The following is a 19929-nucleotide window of genomic DNA, read 5'->3' on the forward strand; positions in this document are numbered from 1 at the left end:
TAGACCATGTAGCCATTTCTAAGAATGCAGAACTGGGATATTAATCCATTAAGCACCTGTGGTAGAAAAAGGAACCCCAAGCCAGATAAAGAAGTGGATGGATCCAGGATTTCAGGTTTCAGCAGCTTTGTTCCTGGTCAAGAATGGTGACAGCCCCAACTCTTGCTGGCAAAACAAACTATCATACCCTATACTGGACTTTATAGGACTTGTTAGACATGCATAGTTTATATCACACATAAATTTGATTTCCCAAAAATAATGTGTTTTACAAGAAGCACATGTTTATCTCATTTAGGTACATGTGCACTTTGGATAACCTAATCATTTTATACACTTGGCCATATTTGTTACTGAAGATACAGGGACGTTGGCCACAGTCACTTATCTGTCAGTTGCCAGCAGCTCAATTTATACTTTTTCAAAAACATCTAACTATGCCTCCCTTGTACTCATTCCCCCCCCCCCCCCAACTTCTTTGGATACCTAGACTGAAGTTTTTCAAGTTCCCAAATGCTGGAATTTTGGGGAAATGAAAGAAAATATCATCAAAGGGCAAGATTCTTACTTGGGGGGCATTGATGCCCTCATCTCTCTCCTTGCCAGGGAAGTCTTCTCCTGTTTGGGATTGAACCCCATTTCATTTCTGAAGGTATTATCAATTCCGGGCAGGAGGAGGAGCAGTGATCGGTTTCCCAATATTGCACTGCTTTACGAGAAATCAGCTGAGAAGTCTTATCTGACAAAAGTGGACTGTTTTCCATTTCCTCTGGCTATAAATCACCCAATCTTCAACAAGCAGCAGCATTGCATTTCCTTCTTTTGGGGAAGAAATTGACAGTAAGTATTTCATGCTTTAAGTCTCTCTGTTTTAATTATATATGCAGATGTTACATTGCCAAGACTTCCCCTAAGGAGATGAATGGATGGAATGATGGATGGATGGATGGATGAACAGATGGACAGATAGACAGTTGTCAATTGTTCTCCAATTCTGGATGGATGGAGGGATAGATGCCAACTCTTCTCCAATTCTGGATGGATGGAGGGATAGATGCCAATTCTTCTCCAGTTCTGGATAGATGGATGGATGGATGGATGGATGGATAGATAGATAGATAGATAGATAGATAGATAGATGGATAGATAGATGGATAGATGCCAGTTCTTCTCCAGTTCTGAACTGATGTATGGTTGGATGGATGATGGATGGATGGATGGATAGATAGATAGATAGATAGATGCCAATTCTCCAGTTCTGGACAGATGGGTGGATGGATAGATAGATGCCAACTCTTCTCCAATTCTGGATGGATGGAGGGATAGATGCCAATTCTTCTCCAGTTCTGGATGGATGGATGGATAGATAGATAGATAGATAGATGCCAATTCTTCTCCAGTTCTGAACTGATGTATGGTTGGATGGATGGATGGATGGATAGATAGATAGATAGATAGATAGATAGATAGATGCCAATTCTTCTCCACTTCTGGGTGGATGGATAGATAGATGGATACATACATAGATGCCAATTCTTCTCCACTTCTGGGTGGATGGATAGATAGATGGATACATACATAGATGCCAATTCTTCTCCACTACTGGAGGGATGGGTGGATGGATTGTTATAGAATATAGCTTCTATATTCAACTGTAAATGAGTGAATAGGTAAATATTTTAGAGGATCCAGTTCACTAGGATTGCTCTATGAGGAGGAAAAAAAACACTCAAACTGTTTTAGGACTCCCACACCATTCAGATTTATTATATTAATATTAATAATAATAATAATTTTTAAAAGTCATAGTCCCCTCGGCCTCATGTAAGCCGCATCGAGTCCCTTGGGGAGATGGTAGCGGGGTACAAATAAAGTTTAATAATAATAACAATAATAATAATAATATTTATAGGTCAGTTTCAGTCTCTCATGTATTTGTGATCTCCAACCATTCCTGTTCTCTCCAAGATTCTTTAGGAATCAATGAGGTTTCCTCAGATATTTGTGATTTGTTCTAAGCAGGCTTCCTTTTTTATTTTTGCAATTGTACTATTGCGATCCTACGCCCCTTCAGTTCCCTTTTGTGACTTTGTTTGGAAACACTTTTCCATCCTGGTAGCCACACTGGCTTGGATTTCCCCATTGGAGCTGCATCTATTTGTAGGATTCAATAATTCCTGTTTTTTCTTTGTCTTTCATCTGTCTGTCTTGCACTGTTGCCTCAACCATCTCCTCTTCATCCCAATTGTCTACACTACTGAAAGGAGAACAGAGAGTCCAAGGACTGGAGATAAGGCATCATGGGTCAAAGACAATCGGTAAGCAGATAGGTTCTTCAGAAGGCTATTTCTCCCAAGTGAAATTCTAGGTTCTCTCTCTCTCTCTCTCTCTCTCTCTCTCTCTCTCTCGGTCCCTTGTTTGTTGATAATGCTCCCCAATTATACATGGAAGCAACTAAGTGCTATGTTTTTGGAATGACCACCGGAATGGACTATGACTATGAGATTGATTATGACCCCAAACTAGACGAATGCGGATTTTTAGTTTAATTAGTTGTTGTATTAGTAAGATGTTATGTTATGGTCTTGATTTATTGTAAATTGTTGTCTTTTCTATGTTCTGTACACCGCCACGAGTCGCCCTCGGGCTGAGAGTGGCGGTTAACAAGTGCAAATAATAAATAATAAATAATAATATAGAATCATAGTGTTAGAAGGGACCCAAAAGGCCATCTAGTCCAACCCAATTCGGCTACTCAGGAAGACACAATCCAAGCCTTCCTGACAGATGACCATCTAGCCTCTGCTTCATAATCTCCACAGGAGGAAACTCCAAATCCTAGAGTTGGAAGGGACCCTAAGGGCCATCCAGTCCAACCCCCTTCTGGCAGGCAGGAAAACACAATCTGGATTGTAGGATTTTTGGGCTATATGGCTATGCCCTAGAAGCATTCTCTCCTGACATTTTGCCTGCATCTATGGCAAACATCCTCAGAGGTTGTGAGTTCTCACAACCTCTGAGGATGCTTGCCATAGAGGCAGGTGAAATGTCAAGAGAGAATGCTTCTAGGACTTGGCCATATAGCCCAAAAAACACACAACAACCCAGTGATTCCAGCCATGAAAGCCTTTGACAATACATAAAACACAATCTGATCCCTTCTGACAGATGGCCACCCATTCTCGGCTTTAAAAACCTTCCGAAGTAAGACACTCTTCTCGAAGGCATTGTCTTACCTTCAGGACGCTGTTTCTAATACTGGGGTGGAATCTCAGCTATAATTACAACCTAGAAAAAAGGAAAAGAGTAAGAGTCAAAAATGGTTTAAAACTAAATTTCTCACTGGCCTATGTAAGCAGAATACGGAACCTGGTCCAGTTAAAGCCATTTCTGTAGACAATGGGGTCATTTGCCCATGGAAAGCCTTGTTGTTGTTTTTCATGCAGTCGCTTCCAACTCTTCGTGACTTTATGGACCAGCCTACGCCATGGAAAGGCCTGCCTGGACTCAAAAGTGTGGGGCTTCTGGCAGGAAAACAAGAGCTTCCCCAGCACTTCAGTGGAAGAATAGAGTGTGTGGGGCCATCTCTGGCCCCATTTCCACTGCTATATAATGCAGTTTGAAAATATATTATACTGGTTGTCCCCTGCCACGCGTTGCTGTGGCCCAGTCTGGTGATCTGGAAAATAAAGTAATGAGAAAGTGTTGGTTCTAATATATGTACCGGTAATGTCTTTTTGCTTGTTCTTTTTGTTGTGTTGTTGTTCATTCGTTCAGTCATTTTCGACTCTTCGTGACTTCATAGACCAGCCCACGCCAGAGCTCCCCGTCGGACGTCACCACCCCCAGCTCCTTCAAGGTCAATCCAGTCACTTCAAGGATGCCATCCACCAGGACCGTAGCCAGAAAAAAAAATCAGGAGGGGTTGAAATTTGGGGGGGGGGGGGTGTTTAAAATTTTCGCTGGGGTGTGTGTGTTGAAACCTGCTTCCTAGCTCACGTTGAAGCAAAGAGCACAGCAGAGGGCAGAGCAGCCTTCCATAGCCTGCAGCTCCGCCCCTGTCAACCACCTCCCACCAAGTCTGGCCTCCTTAATTTATTTATTTATTATTCTTATATTTAACTTATATGTTGCCACTCCCCTGGGGCTCGGAGCGGCTTACAAGAACAGGCTAAAATCTAACACAATTTAAAAACAATTTTAAACAATTTAAAAACAGAAATATCAAAGATCAAAGGCCTGTCAAAACAGATATGTCTTACATGCCCTGCAGAAAGCTGAAAGCTGATCAACATCTTTATTAATGACTTAGATGAAGGGCTAGAAGGCAGGATCATCAAGTTTGCAGACAACACCAAATTGGGAGGGAGAGCCAATAATCCAGAGGACAGGAGCAGGATTCAAAACGATCTTGACAGATTAGAGAGATGGGCCAAAACTAACAAAATGAAGTTCAACAGTGACAAATGCAAGATACTCCACTTTGGCAGAAAAAATGAAATGCAAAGATACAGAATGGGTGACGCCTGGCTCGAGAGCAGTACGTGTGAAAAAGATCTTGGAGTCCTCGTGGACAACAAGTTAAACATGAGCCAACAATGTGATGTGGCGGCAAAAAAAGCCAATGGGATTTTGGCCTGCATTAATAGGAGCATAGTGTCTAGATCTAGGGAAGTCATGCTACCCCTCTATTCTGCTTTGCTTAGACCACACCTGGAATATTGTGTCCAATTCTGGGCACCACAATTCAAGAGAGATATTGACAAGCTGGAATGTGTCCAGAGGAGGGCGACTAAAATGATCAAGGGTCTGGAGAACAAGCCCTATGAGGAGCGGCTTAAGGAGCTGGGCATGTTTAGCCTGAAGAAGAGAAGGCTGAGAGGAGATATGATAGCCATGTATAAATATGTGAGAGGAAGCCACAGGGAGGAGGGAGCAAGCTTGTTTTCTGCTTCCCTGGAGACTAGGACGCGGAACAATGGCTTCAAACTACAAGAGAGGAGATTCCATTTGAACATTCGGAAGAACTTCCTGACTGTGAGAGCCATTCAGCAGTGGAACTCTCTGCCCCGGAGTGTGGTGGAGGCTCCTTCTTTGGAAGCTTTTAAGCAGAGGCTGGATGGCCATTTGTCAGGGGTGATTTGAATGCAATATTCCTGCTTCTTGGCAGGGGGTTGGACTGGATGGCCCATGAGGTCTCTTCCAGCTCTTTGATTCTATGATTCTATGATTCTATGATTCTAAGTCCTGCAAGGCACGGACTTCAGGTGGCAGAGTATTCCAGAGTGATGGTGCCACTGCTGTAAAGGCTCTGCGTCTGGTTGCTGTTAGACGCAAGGTCTTGACATTGGGAATTTCCAACAAATCTTGGTCCTCAGAACGGAGGAATCTCTGGGGTTGGTAGGAGGTGAGGCGGTCCCTCAGGTACATTGACCCCAGACCATGCAAGGCCTTAAAGGTGAGCACCATCACCTTTAATTAGAGTATTCAACCTCCCCCCTCCCCCCCAACTTGGTTGCTTCACTACATCAGCTATTGCTGCAAGTAATGACAATGTGAATAAATTGTCAATATTTGCTTGAGATAGTGCTGCAGTTCTGGAGGGACTCTTAATTTTTTGCATCTCATAGACTTAGCATGGGGATTTGGTTAACCAGTTAAAATTCATGAGTAAACCAGGTTTAAAAAAATCTGAAACATTTCGGGGAGGGTTTGAACCCCTAAACACCCCTCCCCCTTGCTACAGGCCTGCCACCCACCCATCTTGCCCTTGGTCGGCCCCTCTTCCTTTTTCCTTCCATTTTCCCCAGTATAATTGTCTTCTTTTGCTTCTTTTGTTTTCTTCTTGTTACTTTGTCAGTGTTGATTCGGAGAGTGTCTGGTTTGCCTACTCTGGAACATGCAACATATCATTGTCCTTCTTTAGGGGTCCCTTTCAAATCTATGATACTATATGTGTCCTTTACATATATCTCTGTGTGTGTAAATCATATATATCTATCTATACCTATGGCTGGATAACTCTTTGTCAGGAGGGCTTTGGTTGTATTTTCTTGCCCTGGTGAAGGGAGCTGGACTGGATGGCCTTAAGGCAACATTTTTCAACCTGGGGTCGGGACCCCTGCGGAGGTCATAAAGGGTTGTCAGAGGGGTCATCAAAACCATTGGAAAACACAGTATTTTCTGTTGGTTATGGTGGTTCTGTGTGGAAAGTTTGGCTCAATTCTATCGTTGGTGGGGTTCAGAATGCTTTGTGATTGTAGGTGAACTATAAATCCCAAGAACTACAACTCCCAAATGTCAAGGTCTATTTCTCTCAAACTCCATCTGTTTTCATATTTGGGCATATGGAGTATTTCTGCCAAGTTTGGTCCAGATCCATCATTGTTTGAGTGCACAGTGCTCTCTGGGTGTAGGTAAACTATATCTCCAAAACTCAAGGTCAATGCCCACCAAACCCTTCTCCTGTTTTCTATTGGTCTTGGAAGTCCTGTGTGCCACGTTTTGTTCAATTCTACCCTTGGTGGGGTTCAGAATGCTCTTTGATTGTAGGTGAATTATAAATCCCAGCAACTACAACTCCCAAATGTCAAGGTCTATTTTCCCCAATCTCCACCAGTTTTCACATTTGGGCATATTGAGTATCCATTTCAAGTTTGGTCCAGATCTATCCTTGTTTGGGTGCACAGTGCTCTCTGGATGTAGGTGAACTACAACTCCAAAAATCAAGGGCAATGCCCACCAAACCCTTCCAGTATTTGCTGTTGGTCGTGGGAGTTCTGTGTGCAAATTTGGTTCAATTCCGTTGTTGGTGGAGCTCAGAATGCTCTTTGATTGTAAATGAACTATAAATTCCAGTAACTACAACTCCCAAATGACAAAATCAATTTTTGAGTGATGGTCACTCATTGGGTTGTTAGGCGTATTATGTCCAAATTTGGTGTCAATTGTTCCAGTGATTTTTGAGTTATGTAAATTATATAGGTGGTCAGTGTAGACTCATATAATTCAGTGAATGGCATTGAAGGAGCACCCCAAGAGGCTGAACTTTGGATAGGAGTCAACATCTTTTCTAGTTCAGTACATTGGATGGCTTTTTGAAAGTTTGAACTGAAACCCAAAGCAGATCCCCTGCTGGCACTGGAACCACCCACTGTTTCTGGATATTGTTTGGCTTGAATGTGGCTTTGTTGAATCTTACAGGATGAAGAGAAAGCACCAGAGCCCGGAGACCTGATTGAGTTTTCTCGTGGCCTGTACAAACATTACGCAGTGGCCGTGGACAAAGACCACGTGATCCACCTCACAAGTAAGGACTTTCCTACTTTGAGTCATTGAAGGGAGACTACAGCTGGGTCTACACTGCCAAATAATTGCATTTGAACTGTATTATATGGTCAGTGTAGATACTAAGGAGGCTGTCCAAGTCCTGAACCGCTGCCTGGCCACTGTGGATGAGGGCGGGAAAATGGAAGTTGAATCCAGACAAGACAGAGGTACTCCTGGTCAGTCGCAAGGCCGAACAGGGTATAGGGTACAGCGTGTGCTGGATGGGGTTACACTCCCCTTGAAAGCACAGGTTCTCAGCTTTGGGGTCCTCCTGGACTCATCACTCAGCCTGGAATCCCAGGTTGCAGCAGTGACCAGGGGAGCTTTTGCACAATTAAAACTTGTGCGCCAGCTGTGCCCATACCTTGGGAAGTCAGACTTGGCCACAGTGGTCCATGCTCTCCTTACATCCAGGATAGACTACTGCAATGCACTCTACATGGGGTTGCCTTTGAAGACTGCTCGGAAGCTTCAAATAGTCCAACGAGAGGCAGACAGGTTAATAACTGGGGTGGCATATAACTGGGGCGGCATAAAGGGAGTATACAACTCCCATGTTACGCCAGCTCCACTGCTGCCTGTTTGCTACCGGGCACAGTTCAAAGTGCTGGCTTTGGCCTATAAAGCCCTAAATGGCCCCGTCCCAATTTACCTGTCAGAACGCATCTCCCCCTATGAACCATCGCGGAGATTAAAATCCTCCGGGGAGGCCCTGCTTTCCATACCACCATTGTCACAGGCACGATTGGTGAGGATGAGTGAGAGGGCTTTCTCGGTGATTGCCCCCCAGCTATGGAACTTCCTTCCTGGCGAGATCAGATTGGTTCCCTCCCTCCTGTCCTTTAGAAGGATGGTAGAAACTTGGCTGTGGGACCAAGCTTTTGGGACAGGGCAATAAAGTAGCAATAGGAAAGATTACCAGGCCAATTAGATTTGACGCGGATGACTAGGATGGTTTTAAATGGTGTATTTTAATATTGAGATAAATGTTTTTAATGTTTATGTATGCGTATATGAATTTGTGTCTTGGCATTGAATGTTTGCTGTATATATGCTGTGCTCTGCCCTGAGTCCTCTTCGGGGTGAGAGGGCGGAATATAAACGTTTTAAATAAATAAATAATATAATATAAATGCTGTCACACCCGGTTTCATAGAAAGCCACCTGTTCCGTCTCCCAGGACCCTGATTTGCCTTACTTTATAGCTGATTGAGGTTGCTTCCTCTTGCATTTTCTCCCAGGGCTGCTGCGTCTTTGCAAGAGTCCTAAAAGTTAATAGTATCAGAGTCAGCAGGCCTCTTTGCAACTATTGGCTTAGAGAGCAGCTCTTTGAGTTTACGGACCGCCTTTTCTCCCAGGGAAAGATCTCCATTTTAGATTCTCCCCTGCCTTTTCAGTTTGAGGAAAGATTTCAGACGTGCTGATGGCTAAGCAGTTAGCTCTGGGAGAACCATTGCAAAAACTATAAACTGAGTAAGATATATTAAGCTATAGATAGTATATTATACTCTATAGATAAGTATTAAGCTATACTGAGTTAGTATAGATAGTATATTGTGTATTGAGCTGTATTGAGATATTGTAGATGGATAAGCTTCATTAAGAAGATTGGATTATATAGTTATACAGAGAGAGTCGTGACTGCTTTGTCTCCAGGACTGACCTTAAGTTATAGATAGGGGAAAAACCTGCCTTTTTCTAAACCACAACAGCTTACGGTTAGGGTGTTAAGATTTCAGGATCTTATTTGCCATCTGGAGAAAGGGTCGCCTCTGTAACTATAGGAAAGAAAGAATATTTTTGTAGCTTCATCTATTTACTGTTTGTTTGCAACTGTATGAACTGTGCCAAGTCTTCAAGGACTTTGTGTAAATAAATATTCTTTTTTGATGTTTAAACCAGTACTAGTCTCGATTCAGTTTTTAAGATAGACAACTGCAGTTTGCTCAGCTATAGAGAGAAGCACGTCGCAGTCTTATTTTTTATAGCGTCTGGCTGGACAGCACACCACCTCAACCTTATAACTGACATTGAAGCCATGGGCAGAGAATCAGTGGATTCAGAGTACTGAGTATAATTCTTTTACATAGGGTTCTGTGCTTTTAGCTTTTACCGTTTGGGTCCCCAGATGTTCCTGTTCTCACCTCAGGCCATCAGGAGAGATGGGTAATAAATCAAATGTATTATTATTACACCGTGTACCATGATCGTTGTTCCTGGGTTATAAATGATATTTCCTAATTGGTTCTGTCATTCAAAAAATATGGAAAAAGTTTATTAAGGTCTTGGTCGCCTTAGTGGATGATCTGCGCCAGGAGCTAGACAGGGGGAGTGTGTCCCTGTTGGTGCTCCTGGACCTCTCAGCGGCCTTCGATACCATCGACCACGGTATCCTTCTGGGGCGCCTTGCGGAGATGGGTCTTGGGGGCACTGCTCTGCAGTGGCTCCAGTCATTTCTGGAGGGCCGCACCCAGAAGGTGTTATTGGGGGACTCCTGTTCCGCACCACAACCTTTGACTTGTGGGGTGCCACAGGGTTCCATACTGTCCCCCATGCTGTTTAATATCTACATGAAGCCGCTGGGTGAGATCATCCGGAGTTTCGGGGTGCGGTGTCATCTGTACGCAGATGACGTCCAACTCTGTCACTCCTTCCCACCTGCTACTAAGGAGGCTGTCGAGGTCCTGAACCGGTGCCTGGCCGCTGTAACGGTCTGGATGAGGGCGAACAAACTGAAACTAAATCCAGACAAGACAGAGGTACTCCTGGTCAGTCGCAAGGCCGAGCAGGGTATAGGGTTACAGCCTGTGCTGGATGGGGTCGCACTCCCCTTGAAGGCGCAGGTTCGCAGCTTGGGTGTGACCCTGGACTCATCGTTGAGCCTGGATCCCCAGGTTTCAGCGGTGACCAGGGGAGCATTTGCACAGCTCAGGCTCGTGCGCCAGCTGCGCCCGTATCTCGGGAAGTCTGACTTGGCCACGGTGGTACACGCTCTTGTCACATCCCGCCTGGACTACTGCAACGCTCTCTACGTGGGGCTGCCCTTGAAGACGGCCCGGAAGCTTCAGCTGGTTCAGCGCGCGACAGCCATGTTACTAACTGGAGCGGGTGGCAGGGAGCACACAACGCCCTTGTTGTCCCAGCTCCACTGGCTGCCGATTTGCTACCGGACCCAATTCAAGGTGCTGGTTTTGGCCTACAAAGCCCTAAACGGTTCCGGCCCAAAATACCTTTCCGACCGCATCTTGGCCTACGAGCCCACGAGGACCGTCTGGGGAGGCCCTTCTCTCGATCCCGCCTGCCTCACAGGCACGGCTGGCGGGGACGAGGGAGAGGGCCTTCTCGGTGGTGGCCCCCCCGGCTGTGGAACACTCTCCCGGCACACATCAGACAGGCGCCCTCCCTCATGTCCTTTCGAAAAAGCCTTAAGACATGGCTGTTCGAGAGGGCATTTAATTAAGTGCTAAACAATACGGTAAAGAGAACTGGAATGGAACAAGGAATATGAGGCTGGCTATGATTCCACTAAGAGACGAAGCGGATTTTTGGTGTAGTCTGTAATTGTTGTATAGTTTATATGTTGTTGAAACTGGCTTTTTTGTAATTGTCTTTTATGTGTACTGTACACCGCCATGAGTCGACCTTATGGGCTGAGAATGGCGGTTAATAAGTGCATCAAATAAATAAATAAATAAATTAAACGGCACCAACTTTGTTTTTGCGAGACATCCTGCCACAGATTTTGCTATAGTTTTTCAATGAATATCTCATCAAGTCTCAACCAATTCAATATAGTTTGTGGCAGCCACAAAAGCAAAGTTTCGGGAGTAAAACAACTACTTTCAAAGTAAGTACTGCACAATTAGACAGGAATAACACTTTTATTACATAGTGTTGTTATCCTTATTCTTATTTGAAACACAACAAGATTAGGGCACAGCAAACAAGATCACTCTGCTGGTTGTTGTATTGGATCACACGTTGGACACAGTTTTCTTGTTTTTCTGTCCAGATCATCCAACTCTGCTTGTGTCCAATTCCACAATTACAGCAGTGTATATTCTTATTAATGTATTGTCGAAGGCTTTCATGGCTGGAATCACTAGGTTCTTGTGGGTTTTTTCGGGCTATAGAGCCATGTTCTAGAGGCATTTCTCCTGACGTTTAGCATGCATCTATGGCAAGCATCCTCAGAGGTAGAGGTCTGTTGGAAGTAGGAAAAATGGGTTTATATATCTGTGGAATGGCTAATTATGGCTAATTATATGGCTAATGGCTAATGGCTAATTATATCTGTGGAATGGCTAATTAATGGCTACAGACCCACTAAGAAAATCCAACAAATGCTACGTTCAGCAAAGGACAAGAGGGATCCTCTCACCTCTGCAGGAGTCTACCGTATACCATGCAGCTGTGGACAAGTTTACATAGGGACCACCAAGCGTCAATTCCCCCAGTGGTTTTTGAGTTCTGATGGTAGTACATTCTGATGGAATGTAACTAACATTACATTTTTATTTACGTAGATAGCATCATACGGTGCTTTGGTGAGGCCGTCCTGAGTCCCCCCTCGGGGGAGAAGGGCGGGGTAAAAGTGTATGAAATAATAATTAGGAAATAACAAATATTCTTTCTTTCTTCTTTCTTGAGGTGCGGATCCAGAACGTTCCAGTTCAAATGTTTCGTCGACCGGCGGCTCAAAGTCAGAAGTGAAGAAAGAGCGTCTTTCCGACGTGGCCGGGAAAGACAAGTATCGGATCATCAGGAAATACGACAAGAGGTATCACCCCAGGGATCCGGAGGAGATTGTCCACGATGCCGAGGCCATGGTGGGCCAGAAAAAGAGATACAACCTCATCCATGGCAACTGCGAACATTTCGCCACCAAGCTGCGGTATGGGATTTCAGAGAGCGAACAGGTGAGTCTGCCTTGAGCTCATGGGTTCAACTTGGCCCCAAATCAAAGCCCGGTTGCATTTCCCAACGAGTCAAATCTGGCATAATCTCCAAAATCTGAAATAGTCCCTAGGCAAAGGATCTCAGAGTCTTAGTGGATCCCCAGCTGAACATGGGCCAACAGTATGATGTGGCAGTGAACAAAGCTAATGTGATTCTAGGCTGCATCCATATGAACATAGTTTCGATTGAGGGAAGACATAATCTCCCTGTATTCTGCTTTGGACGGATCTCACCTGGAATAATCCTGTATCCGGTCCTGGGCAAAGTAATTCGGAAAGGAGATGGACAAGGTGGAAGGCGTCTGGGGAAGGGCAACCGAAATGGTCAAAGGTCAAGAATCCTTATGAGGAATGGCTCCAGGGGCTGAGGATGCTCAGCTTGGAAAGAGAAGGCTGGGAGAAAGGAACATGAGAGCCATGTTTAAATATTGGAAGGGATGTTGCATTGAGGAAGGAACAAACTTGTTTTCTGCTGCTCCAGAGACATGGACACAAGAGAGTAACGGGTATAAGTTGCAGGAAAAGAGATTCCAACGAAACATTAGGAAGAACTTTCTATGGATGAGAGCTGCTTGACAATGGAAAATGCTGCCTCAGAGGGTGGTGAAATCTCCTCCTATGGAAATGTTTAAAGCAGAAGCTGGGTGGCCATCTGTTGGGAGGGATTGGATTTTGTTCCTGCCTGGCAGAATGGGGTTGGGCTGGATGGTCCTTAGGGTCCCTTCCAATTCTAGGATTTGCAGTCGCCTTCTCAGGAGGCTTTCTAACCAGAGGCCAGATGGCCATCTGTTGGGAAGGTTTGAACTGTGTCTTCCTGCTTGACTAATAATAAAAGAATAATAATAAACTTTATTTATACCCCGCTACCATCTCCTGAGGGACTAGGTGCGTCTTACATGAGGCCGAGCCCATCAATGATAAAGCAATAACAACAATAAATACAGACAATAAAATAAAACTCATAACAAAAATAAACAATAAACAATAGCAGTAACACAACAACATTTAAAACCTATGGCTGGGCCAAATGTAATAATTAAAATTTAAACATAATGCTGAGCATGAACAGATGAAATATGAACTAGGATAGAGTTTTCAGAGAGGGATGGGCGTGCAGATACTCCTAGATCAATAGTAAAGTGCATTTCGAGGACATATTGCTGGGAGTTTCCTTATTCTAGGAAGGCACACTGGAACAACCACGTTTTCAGGCTCCTCCTAAAGACTGCCAGAGTTGGGGCATGCCTGATGTCCTTGGGGAGTTCCAGAGTCGAGGGGCCACCACCGAGACAGCCCTCTCCCTCATCCCCACCAATCGCGCCTGCAATAGAGGTGGGAGCATGAGCAGGGCCTCCCCAGATGATTGAAGGGATCGTGTGGGTTCGTACACAGAGATGCGGTCACTCAGGTAGGCAGGTTCCAAACCGTTCAGGGCTTTGTAGGTAAGAACCTGCACCTTGAATTGAGACCAGAAAATGAACGGCAGCCAGTGGAGCTCCTTAAACAGGAGGGTTGACCGCTTTCTGTAAGGAGCACCAGTTAACAACCTGGCAGCCTCCCGTTGAACCAATTGAAATTTCCGGGCCGTTTTCAAGGGCAGCCCCACGTAGAGTGCATTACAGGAGGTGACTAAGGCATGGACCACCCTGGCCAGATCCGCCTTCATGGGGTTGGGCTGGATGGGTCCCTTCCAATTCTAAGATTTGCAGTTACCTTCTCTGGAGGTTTTCTAACCAGAGGCCAGATGATCATCTGTTGGGAGGGTTTGAACTGTGTCTTCCTGCCTGAATGAATGGGGTTGGACTGGATGGTCCTTGGGGTCCCTTCCAATTCTAGGATTTGGAGTCTCCTTTTCTGGAGGCTTTTAAAGCAGAGGCTGGATGGCCACCTGTCAGAAGGGTTTAAATTGTGTCTTTCTATTTGGTAGAAGGGGTTGTTTAAGTTTTTAAAAGTTCTTTTTAGGTTTATTGTATTGTTGAATGTGTTTATCTTGATGTATTGTCTGTATGGTTTTCTTTCTGGCAATTGAATGTTTTGCCTTCCATGTTGGAAACAGCCCCGAGTCCCTTAGGGGAGATACGGCGGTATACATATAAAGTATATTATTATTATTATTATTATTATTATTATTATTATTATTATTATTAGAAACACAACAAGATGGGTCCATAGCAAACAAGATCACTTTGCTGGCTCTTGTCTTGGATCACATGTCGGACACTTCCCAAGTGTCTAGGACTGTCTGATGTATAATAATACGTGCAGATCCCAGTAAGGTGGCCTTCTGCAGCTGGGGGATAGTAATTTTGTCAGTGCCGATTGTGTTTAAGTGCAGGCCAAGGTCTTTAGGCACTGCACCCAGTGTGCCGATCACCACTGGGACCACCACCATTATTATTATTATTATTATTATTATTATTATTATTATTATTATGAGCCTTAGGGTGTTTTCCAATGCTGTATTCTATGCCCTATACTTACCACTCTAGAGTATCATCATCAGGGTGCTCTCTCTTCCTCAAATTTAAAAGCAAAACTACATCTCACAGCAGAATTCAAAATGCAGGTGACCCACAGGCAACTGTGCTCTCTTTCTTTCCCTTACAGGCTGACTATGGCATCATTGGTGGATCAGCAGCTATAGCTGGAGTTGCTGGTGGAGGCCTGGGAGCAGCGATCGGGGCCATAGTGGGGGCAGTTCAAGACAGACAGAAGAGCATTCGCCCCTCTACTTCCGAGCTGCAGAGAGACCTGAGGATGCTCAGTGATGGCTTCAGCTCTCGAGACATCCTCACGCCCAACATAAATCTGAATCACGCTTTGGTTTCCAGACCTCACCACCACAATGTTTAAAGCTGGAGAGAGCTGTTGAGTGAATTAAAATTAAATTAAAATTAAAAGTGAATTAAAAATTAAAAAATAAATTAAAATTAAAAGTGAATTTAAAATTAAAAGTGAATAAAAAATCAAAATTAAATTAAAATTAAAAGTGAATTAAAAGTGACAAATGCATGACATTTATGGTCTGGGCTTCTCCTCTTTTATTTGTGATTTGCTTGGGTACCTGGCATTGCCCAGGTTATTTGAAAACGTCCATATTTTTTATTTTGCAAAAATTATACCGTTGTGGGTGAACTTCAACTCACATCATGCCAGGTTAGCCCCCTAAACTCCATCAGTACATAGTTTGTCATGTTGGGCAAGTTTGCTTAGATGCAGCATCAGCAGGGTCCTCTGGCTACAGAGTAAACTACAACTCCCACTATGGTGAGTCAGTCCTCTCAAACCCACACAGTATGTTCAGTTGGTCATGGTGGTTCTGTGTGCCAAGTTTGGTCCCAGTCTATTGTCCGTGATGGTCACAGTGTCTCCAGGTGTAGGTGAACTACAACTCCCACTATGGTGAGTCAGTCCTCTCAAACCCCCACAGTATGTTCAGTTGGTCATGGTGATTCTGTGTGCCAAGTTTGGTCCCGGTCTATTGTCGGTGATGGTCACAGTGTTTCTGGGTGTAGGTGAACTACAACTCCCACTATGGTGAGCCAGTCCCCTCAATACCCTTCAGTATATTCAATTGGTCATGGTGTGTGCCAAGTTTGGTCCCAGTCTATTGACAGTGATGATCACAGTGTCTCCGGGTGTAGGTGAACTACAACTCCCACTATGGTGAGTCAGTCCCCTCAATACCCTCCAGTATATTCAGTTGGTCATGGGTGTTCTGTGTGCCAAGTTTGATTCAGGCCCCTCATTGGTCGGGGTCACTGTTTCTTTGGTTGTAGGAGAACTACAACTCTCAAAACTCAAGGTCAATCCCTCCCAAACCAATCCAGTAATCAAATTTCGGTGTATCAGGTATGCGTGTCAGGTTTGGTCCAGATCCATCGACTTTTGGGTTCACAATGCTTTTTGGATGTAGGTGAACTGCAACTCCCCCAAATGAAGGTGAATTTTCTCCAAAGACCTCCAGTATGATTTGATGGTCGTGAGGGTTTTGTGTACCAAGTTTGGTACAATTCCCATTTTGGTGAGGTTCATAGTGTTCTTTGATTGCAGGTGAACTATAAATCCTAGTATCTACAACTCCCCCCAAAACCCACCAGGATTCCAATGTGGGCTTATCAGGTATGTGTGCAAAGTTTGGTCCAGATCCATCATTGTTTGGGTTCACAGCGCTCTCTGGATGTAGATGAATTACAAGTCCTATAAATCTCTCCAAAGACCTCCAGTATTTTCTGTTGGTCATGGGGGATCTGTGTGCCAAGTTAGTTCTGGGTCCATTGTCGGTGAGATTCAGAGTTGGTGAACTATACATCCCACTACCAACAATTCCTATAAACCAAGGTGAATTCCTCCCAAACCTCTCCAATATTTTTTTGATTGTCATGGGGTTTTTGTGTGCCAAATGTGGTCCAGGTCCATTGTTGGTGGGAGTCACAGTAGTCTGTCTGGGTGCAGGGTGAACTACAATATCTATCACGTTGAGTCAGTGCCCCAAAACCCCTCCAGTATGTTCAGTTGCTGATCAATCCCTCTCTGTGTGCCATAGGAAAGGGTAGGATAGGGTTAACAGAGAGGCAGTGGGCGGGGTCATGCAAATAACACACCAATGGAGAGAGTCAGAAACACTGGGATGTGAAGGAAACACATCAAATCTAGGATGAAATTGTCCCCGTATGAAGACCTTCACTTGGGTGGTGGGCAGTATTGGTGAGGACATTGGCAGGGCTTGGGAGACATGTTCATGGTGTTCGCTGTAACCTGCAATGTCCTGGGAGGGAGTGCTCTTGTGGCTCCTCAGCACTGTGGTTTAAAGCTGTTTGTGGAGGTGGGAAGCCATCTGTGTAAGTCAATGGTTCCCAACCTATATTTTCCATGGGCCCCAGATATTTTGGCCTTCAACTCCCAGAAATCCTAACAGCTGGTAAACTGGCTGGGATTACTGGGAGTTGTAGGCCAAAACACCTGGGGACCCACAGGTTGAGAACCACTGGTGTAAGTGGACACCTCTGCCACATACATACATACACACTTTCACTATGTGTAGAGGTGTAGAGAATTGCGTGTGTGCCTTCCTTGGAGGAGGTGAGTCAGGATGCTTCCATTGCATCGACAGGACTTGAGTCTCAGGACCAGAGTGATGGACCCGGCTTTCCTCCTGTGTGATCAGTCTGTTGAAAAAGTCCTCCTGGTTTCCATGGCAGATCATTGTCAAGAAAGCCTGAGAGCATTCGACTCATTCCTGCTTCTGGAAAGATGTGAGCAGCTGGGGGACCCAGTGACTGGATACCTTATGCAGGTGAAGATAGTTTTGGGTGATTTTTTCCATGGGCCCCACACTCATCTTGACATTTTGGGCTAGGTGGTGCATGGTTACATGGTGATTTTCCAAAATGGTGACCTCCACTTACTGGATGATGTGTTCGTCAATAGCAGAGTGGGGTCGTCCTGGAATTAGCGCTGTTTGCACCAAAGACCGACCATATTGGAATGGACGATGCCAGTCCTTGACTCCATCATACGATGGGGAATCCTCACCATCAACCTCTTTCATCTCATCAAGCATCTCCTTTGGTGTTCGGCCTTTCAAGGAAAGCAACTTGAGGGCTGCTCTGTCTTCCACTGGGTCCATTCTCAAACCTCACACCACTTCAGCACCTGGACAATCAAGACCATGATCCGTTCGGAGTTGTAAATTGGCATGTAACCTATAGAGCAGCGGTTCTCAACCTGGGGGTCGCAACCCCCAGGGAGGTCGCTGGGCCATTTTCCAGGGGTCGCAAAGCCGCCTCGGTTGGGCACGCCACCTCTGCCTCTCCAAAATGGCTGCCGTCCCTGTACGAACCAAACAGCCAGGCGCTCCTGCAGTAAGCCCTACAGTAATCAAATGTCAGTATATCAGGAATATTTCGTCCACTTTAATTATTGTTTAAGTTCAAAATGCTCTTGGTTGGCAGGGGAGCTATACATCCCAGCAACTCCCAAATGCCAAGGTCTTTTTTCCCCAAACCTCTCCAGTATTTTCTGTTCGTCATGGGAGTTCTGCATGCCAAATTTGGTTCAATTGTATTCTTGCTGGAGTTCAGAATGTTCTTGGTTAGCAGGGGAACTATACATCCCAGCAACTCCAAAATGTCAATATCTATTTTCCCCACACTCCGCCAGTCTTCAAATTGGGTCATATTGAGAATTTGTGCGAAGTTCTGTCCAGATCCATTGTCATTTGGGTTCACAGTACTCTCTGGATGTAGGTGAACCACATCTCCTGTAAATCACTGTCAATTCTTCCCAATCCCCTCCAGTATTTTCTATTGGTCATTGGGGTTGTGTTTGCCAAGTTTGGTCCAGGTCTGTAACGCATGGGAGTCTCAGTGGTCTGTGGAATTCAGAGCTGCATTAGTTGAAGGTACTGCAGATCCCATCATCTGTTGTCCATACTCCCCCGAACGTATTGTTTTTGTGATTAATCACTATGCTTTAATTATGTTCAATTTGTGACAATGAAAATACATCATGCATATTAAAATACTTACATTACAATTCATAACAGTACCAAAATTACCGTTATGAAGTAGCAATGGAAATATGGTTGGGGGTCACCACAACATAAGGAACTTAATTTAGGGGTCATGGCATAAGAAAGGTTGAGAACCACTGCTATAGAGACTTATATCATTACACATGTGCAGTTTCAGCATCCTGCGATAAAGAGTAGTAGGTCACGGGAAATCTTTCATGAACACCCCTCGTAACTCCCCATTAGGAACCTGTCTCCTACCTTACGCTGAAGCAAAGAGCACAGTATGTGGGGTGGAGCAGCCTTAAATCGCCTACAGTTCTGCCCCTCTCAACCATCCCCACCAAATCTGGTCTACTTCATGGGGGCCTTCAAATAACCCTACCATCACCACCACCACCATGCTTTAGGGGCTTTGCCTGCCAGTTATGGGTGGGCCAACTTGATTGCTTCCACTATATTAATCATTTATTTTATTTATTTACAGCTTTTATATTCTGCCCTTCTCACCCCGCAAGGGACTCAGGGCGGATTACAGTGTACACATATATGGCAAACATTCAATGCCAATTTTGACATACAAACATATACAGACATACACAGAGGCTATTTAACTTTTTCTGGCCGCCAGGGGAGCTGTCGCTTTCATCGTCCATCTGCGACGCTGATGAAGCACTTCCGCATTCCCCACATGCTTCCCCGCTGGAATGCTTTGCTGGAGTCTTCTTTATGGCCTCATAAATCAGTTAATTTAGCCTCCCCACACTTTAAGGTGGTACCTAATTTTCCTTCTTGACAGATGCAACTGTATTTCGGGTTGCAAAGGTCGACAACAGGCTAGACACAATTGGTTGGAAACCCACTCCAACCCGGGCTGGCTTCGAAATCATGACCTTTTGGTCAGAGTGATCTTAATGCAGCTGACACTCAGCCAGCTGCGCCACAATCCCGGTGCATACTGCTATTGCTGTATGTAATGACAGTGTGACTAAATTGTGCTTGCAGTTCAGGAGGGACTCTAATTTTTACTTCTCATGGACTTCGCATAAGGATTTGGTTAACTAGTTAAAATTCATGAGTAAACCAGGTTTTTTATAAACCAGAAAATTTTCAGGATGTCGGGGGGGG

At 44.7% G+C, this 19929-nt stretch overlaps 1 protein-coding gene across 3 annotated transcripts; it reads left to right on the forward strand.

Moving 5' to 3' along the window:
- The first annotated feature begins 505 nt into the window (after window positions 1-505).
- On the forward strand, window positions 506-15295 carry LOC137095469 (phospholipase A and acyltransferase 3-like). 3 transcript variants are annotated; one of them, XM_067462179.1, is made up of 5 exons: window positions 506-840; window positions 2265-2318; window positions 7204-7309; window positions 11980-12248; window positions 14895-15295. In XM_067462179.1, exons 2-5 carry the CDS (start codon window positions 2301-2303, stop codon window positions 15138-15140), a joined length of 639 nt encoding a protein of 212 aa, XP_067318280.1. In that variant the 5' UTR covers window positions 506-840; window positions 2265-2300; the 3' UTR covers window positions 15141-15295. The 3 variants fall into 3 exon arrangements, 2 of the variants coding, with proteins under 2 accessions (XP_067318280.1, XP_067318281.1); XM_067462180.1 differs by lacking the exon at window positions 506-840 and having other exon boundaries at window positions 1942-2318; XR_010908852.1 differs by lacking the exons at window positions 7204-7309; window positions 11980-12248 and having other exon boundaries at window positions 509-840; window positions 14895-14983.
- The last annotated feature ends 4634 nt before the right edge of the window (window positions 15296-19929 follow it).

Source organism: Anolis sagrei, chromosome Y (genome assembly GCF_037176765.1).
Source record: "Anolis sagrei isolate rAnoSag1 chromosome Y, rAnoSag1.mat, whole genome shotgun sequence".
NCBI lineage: Eukaryota > Metazoa > Chordata > Lepidosauria > Squamata > Dactyloidae > Anolis > Anolis sagrei.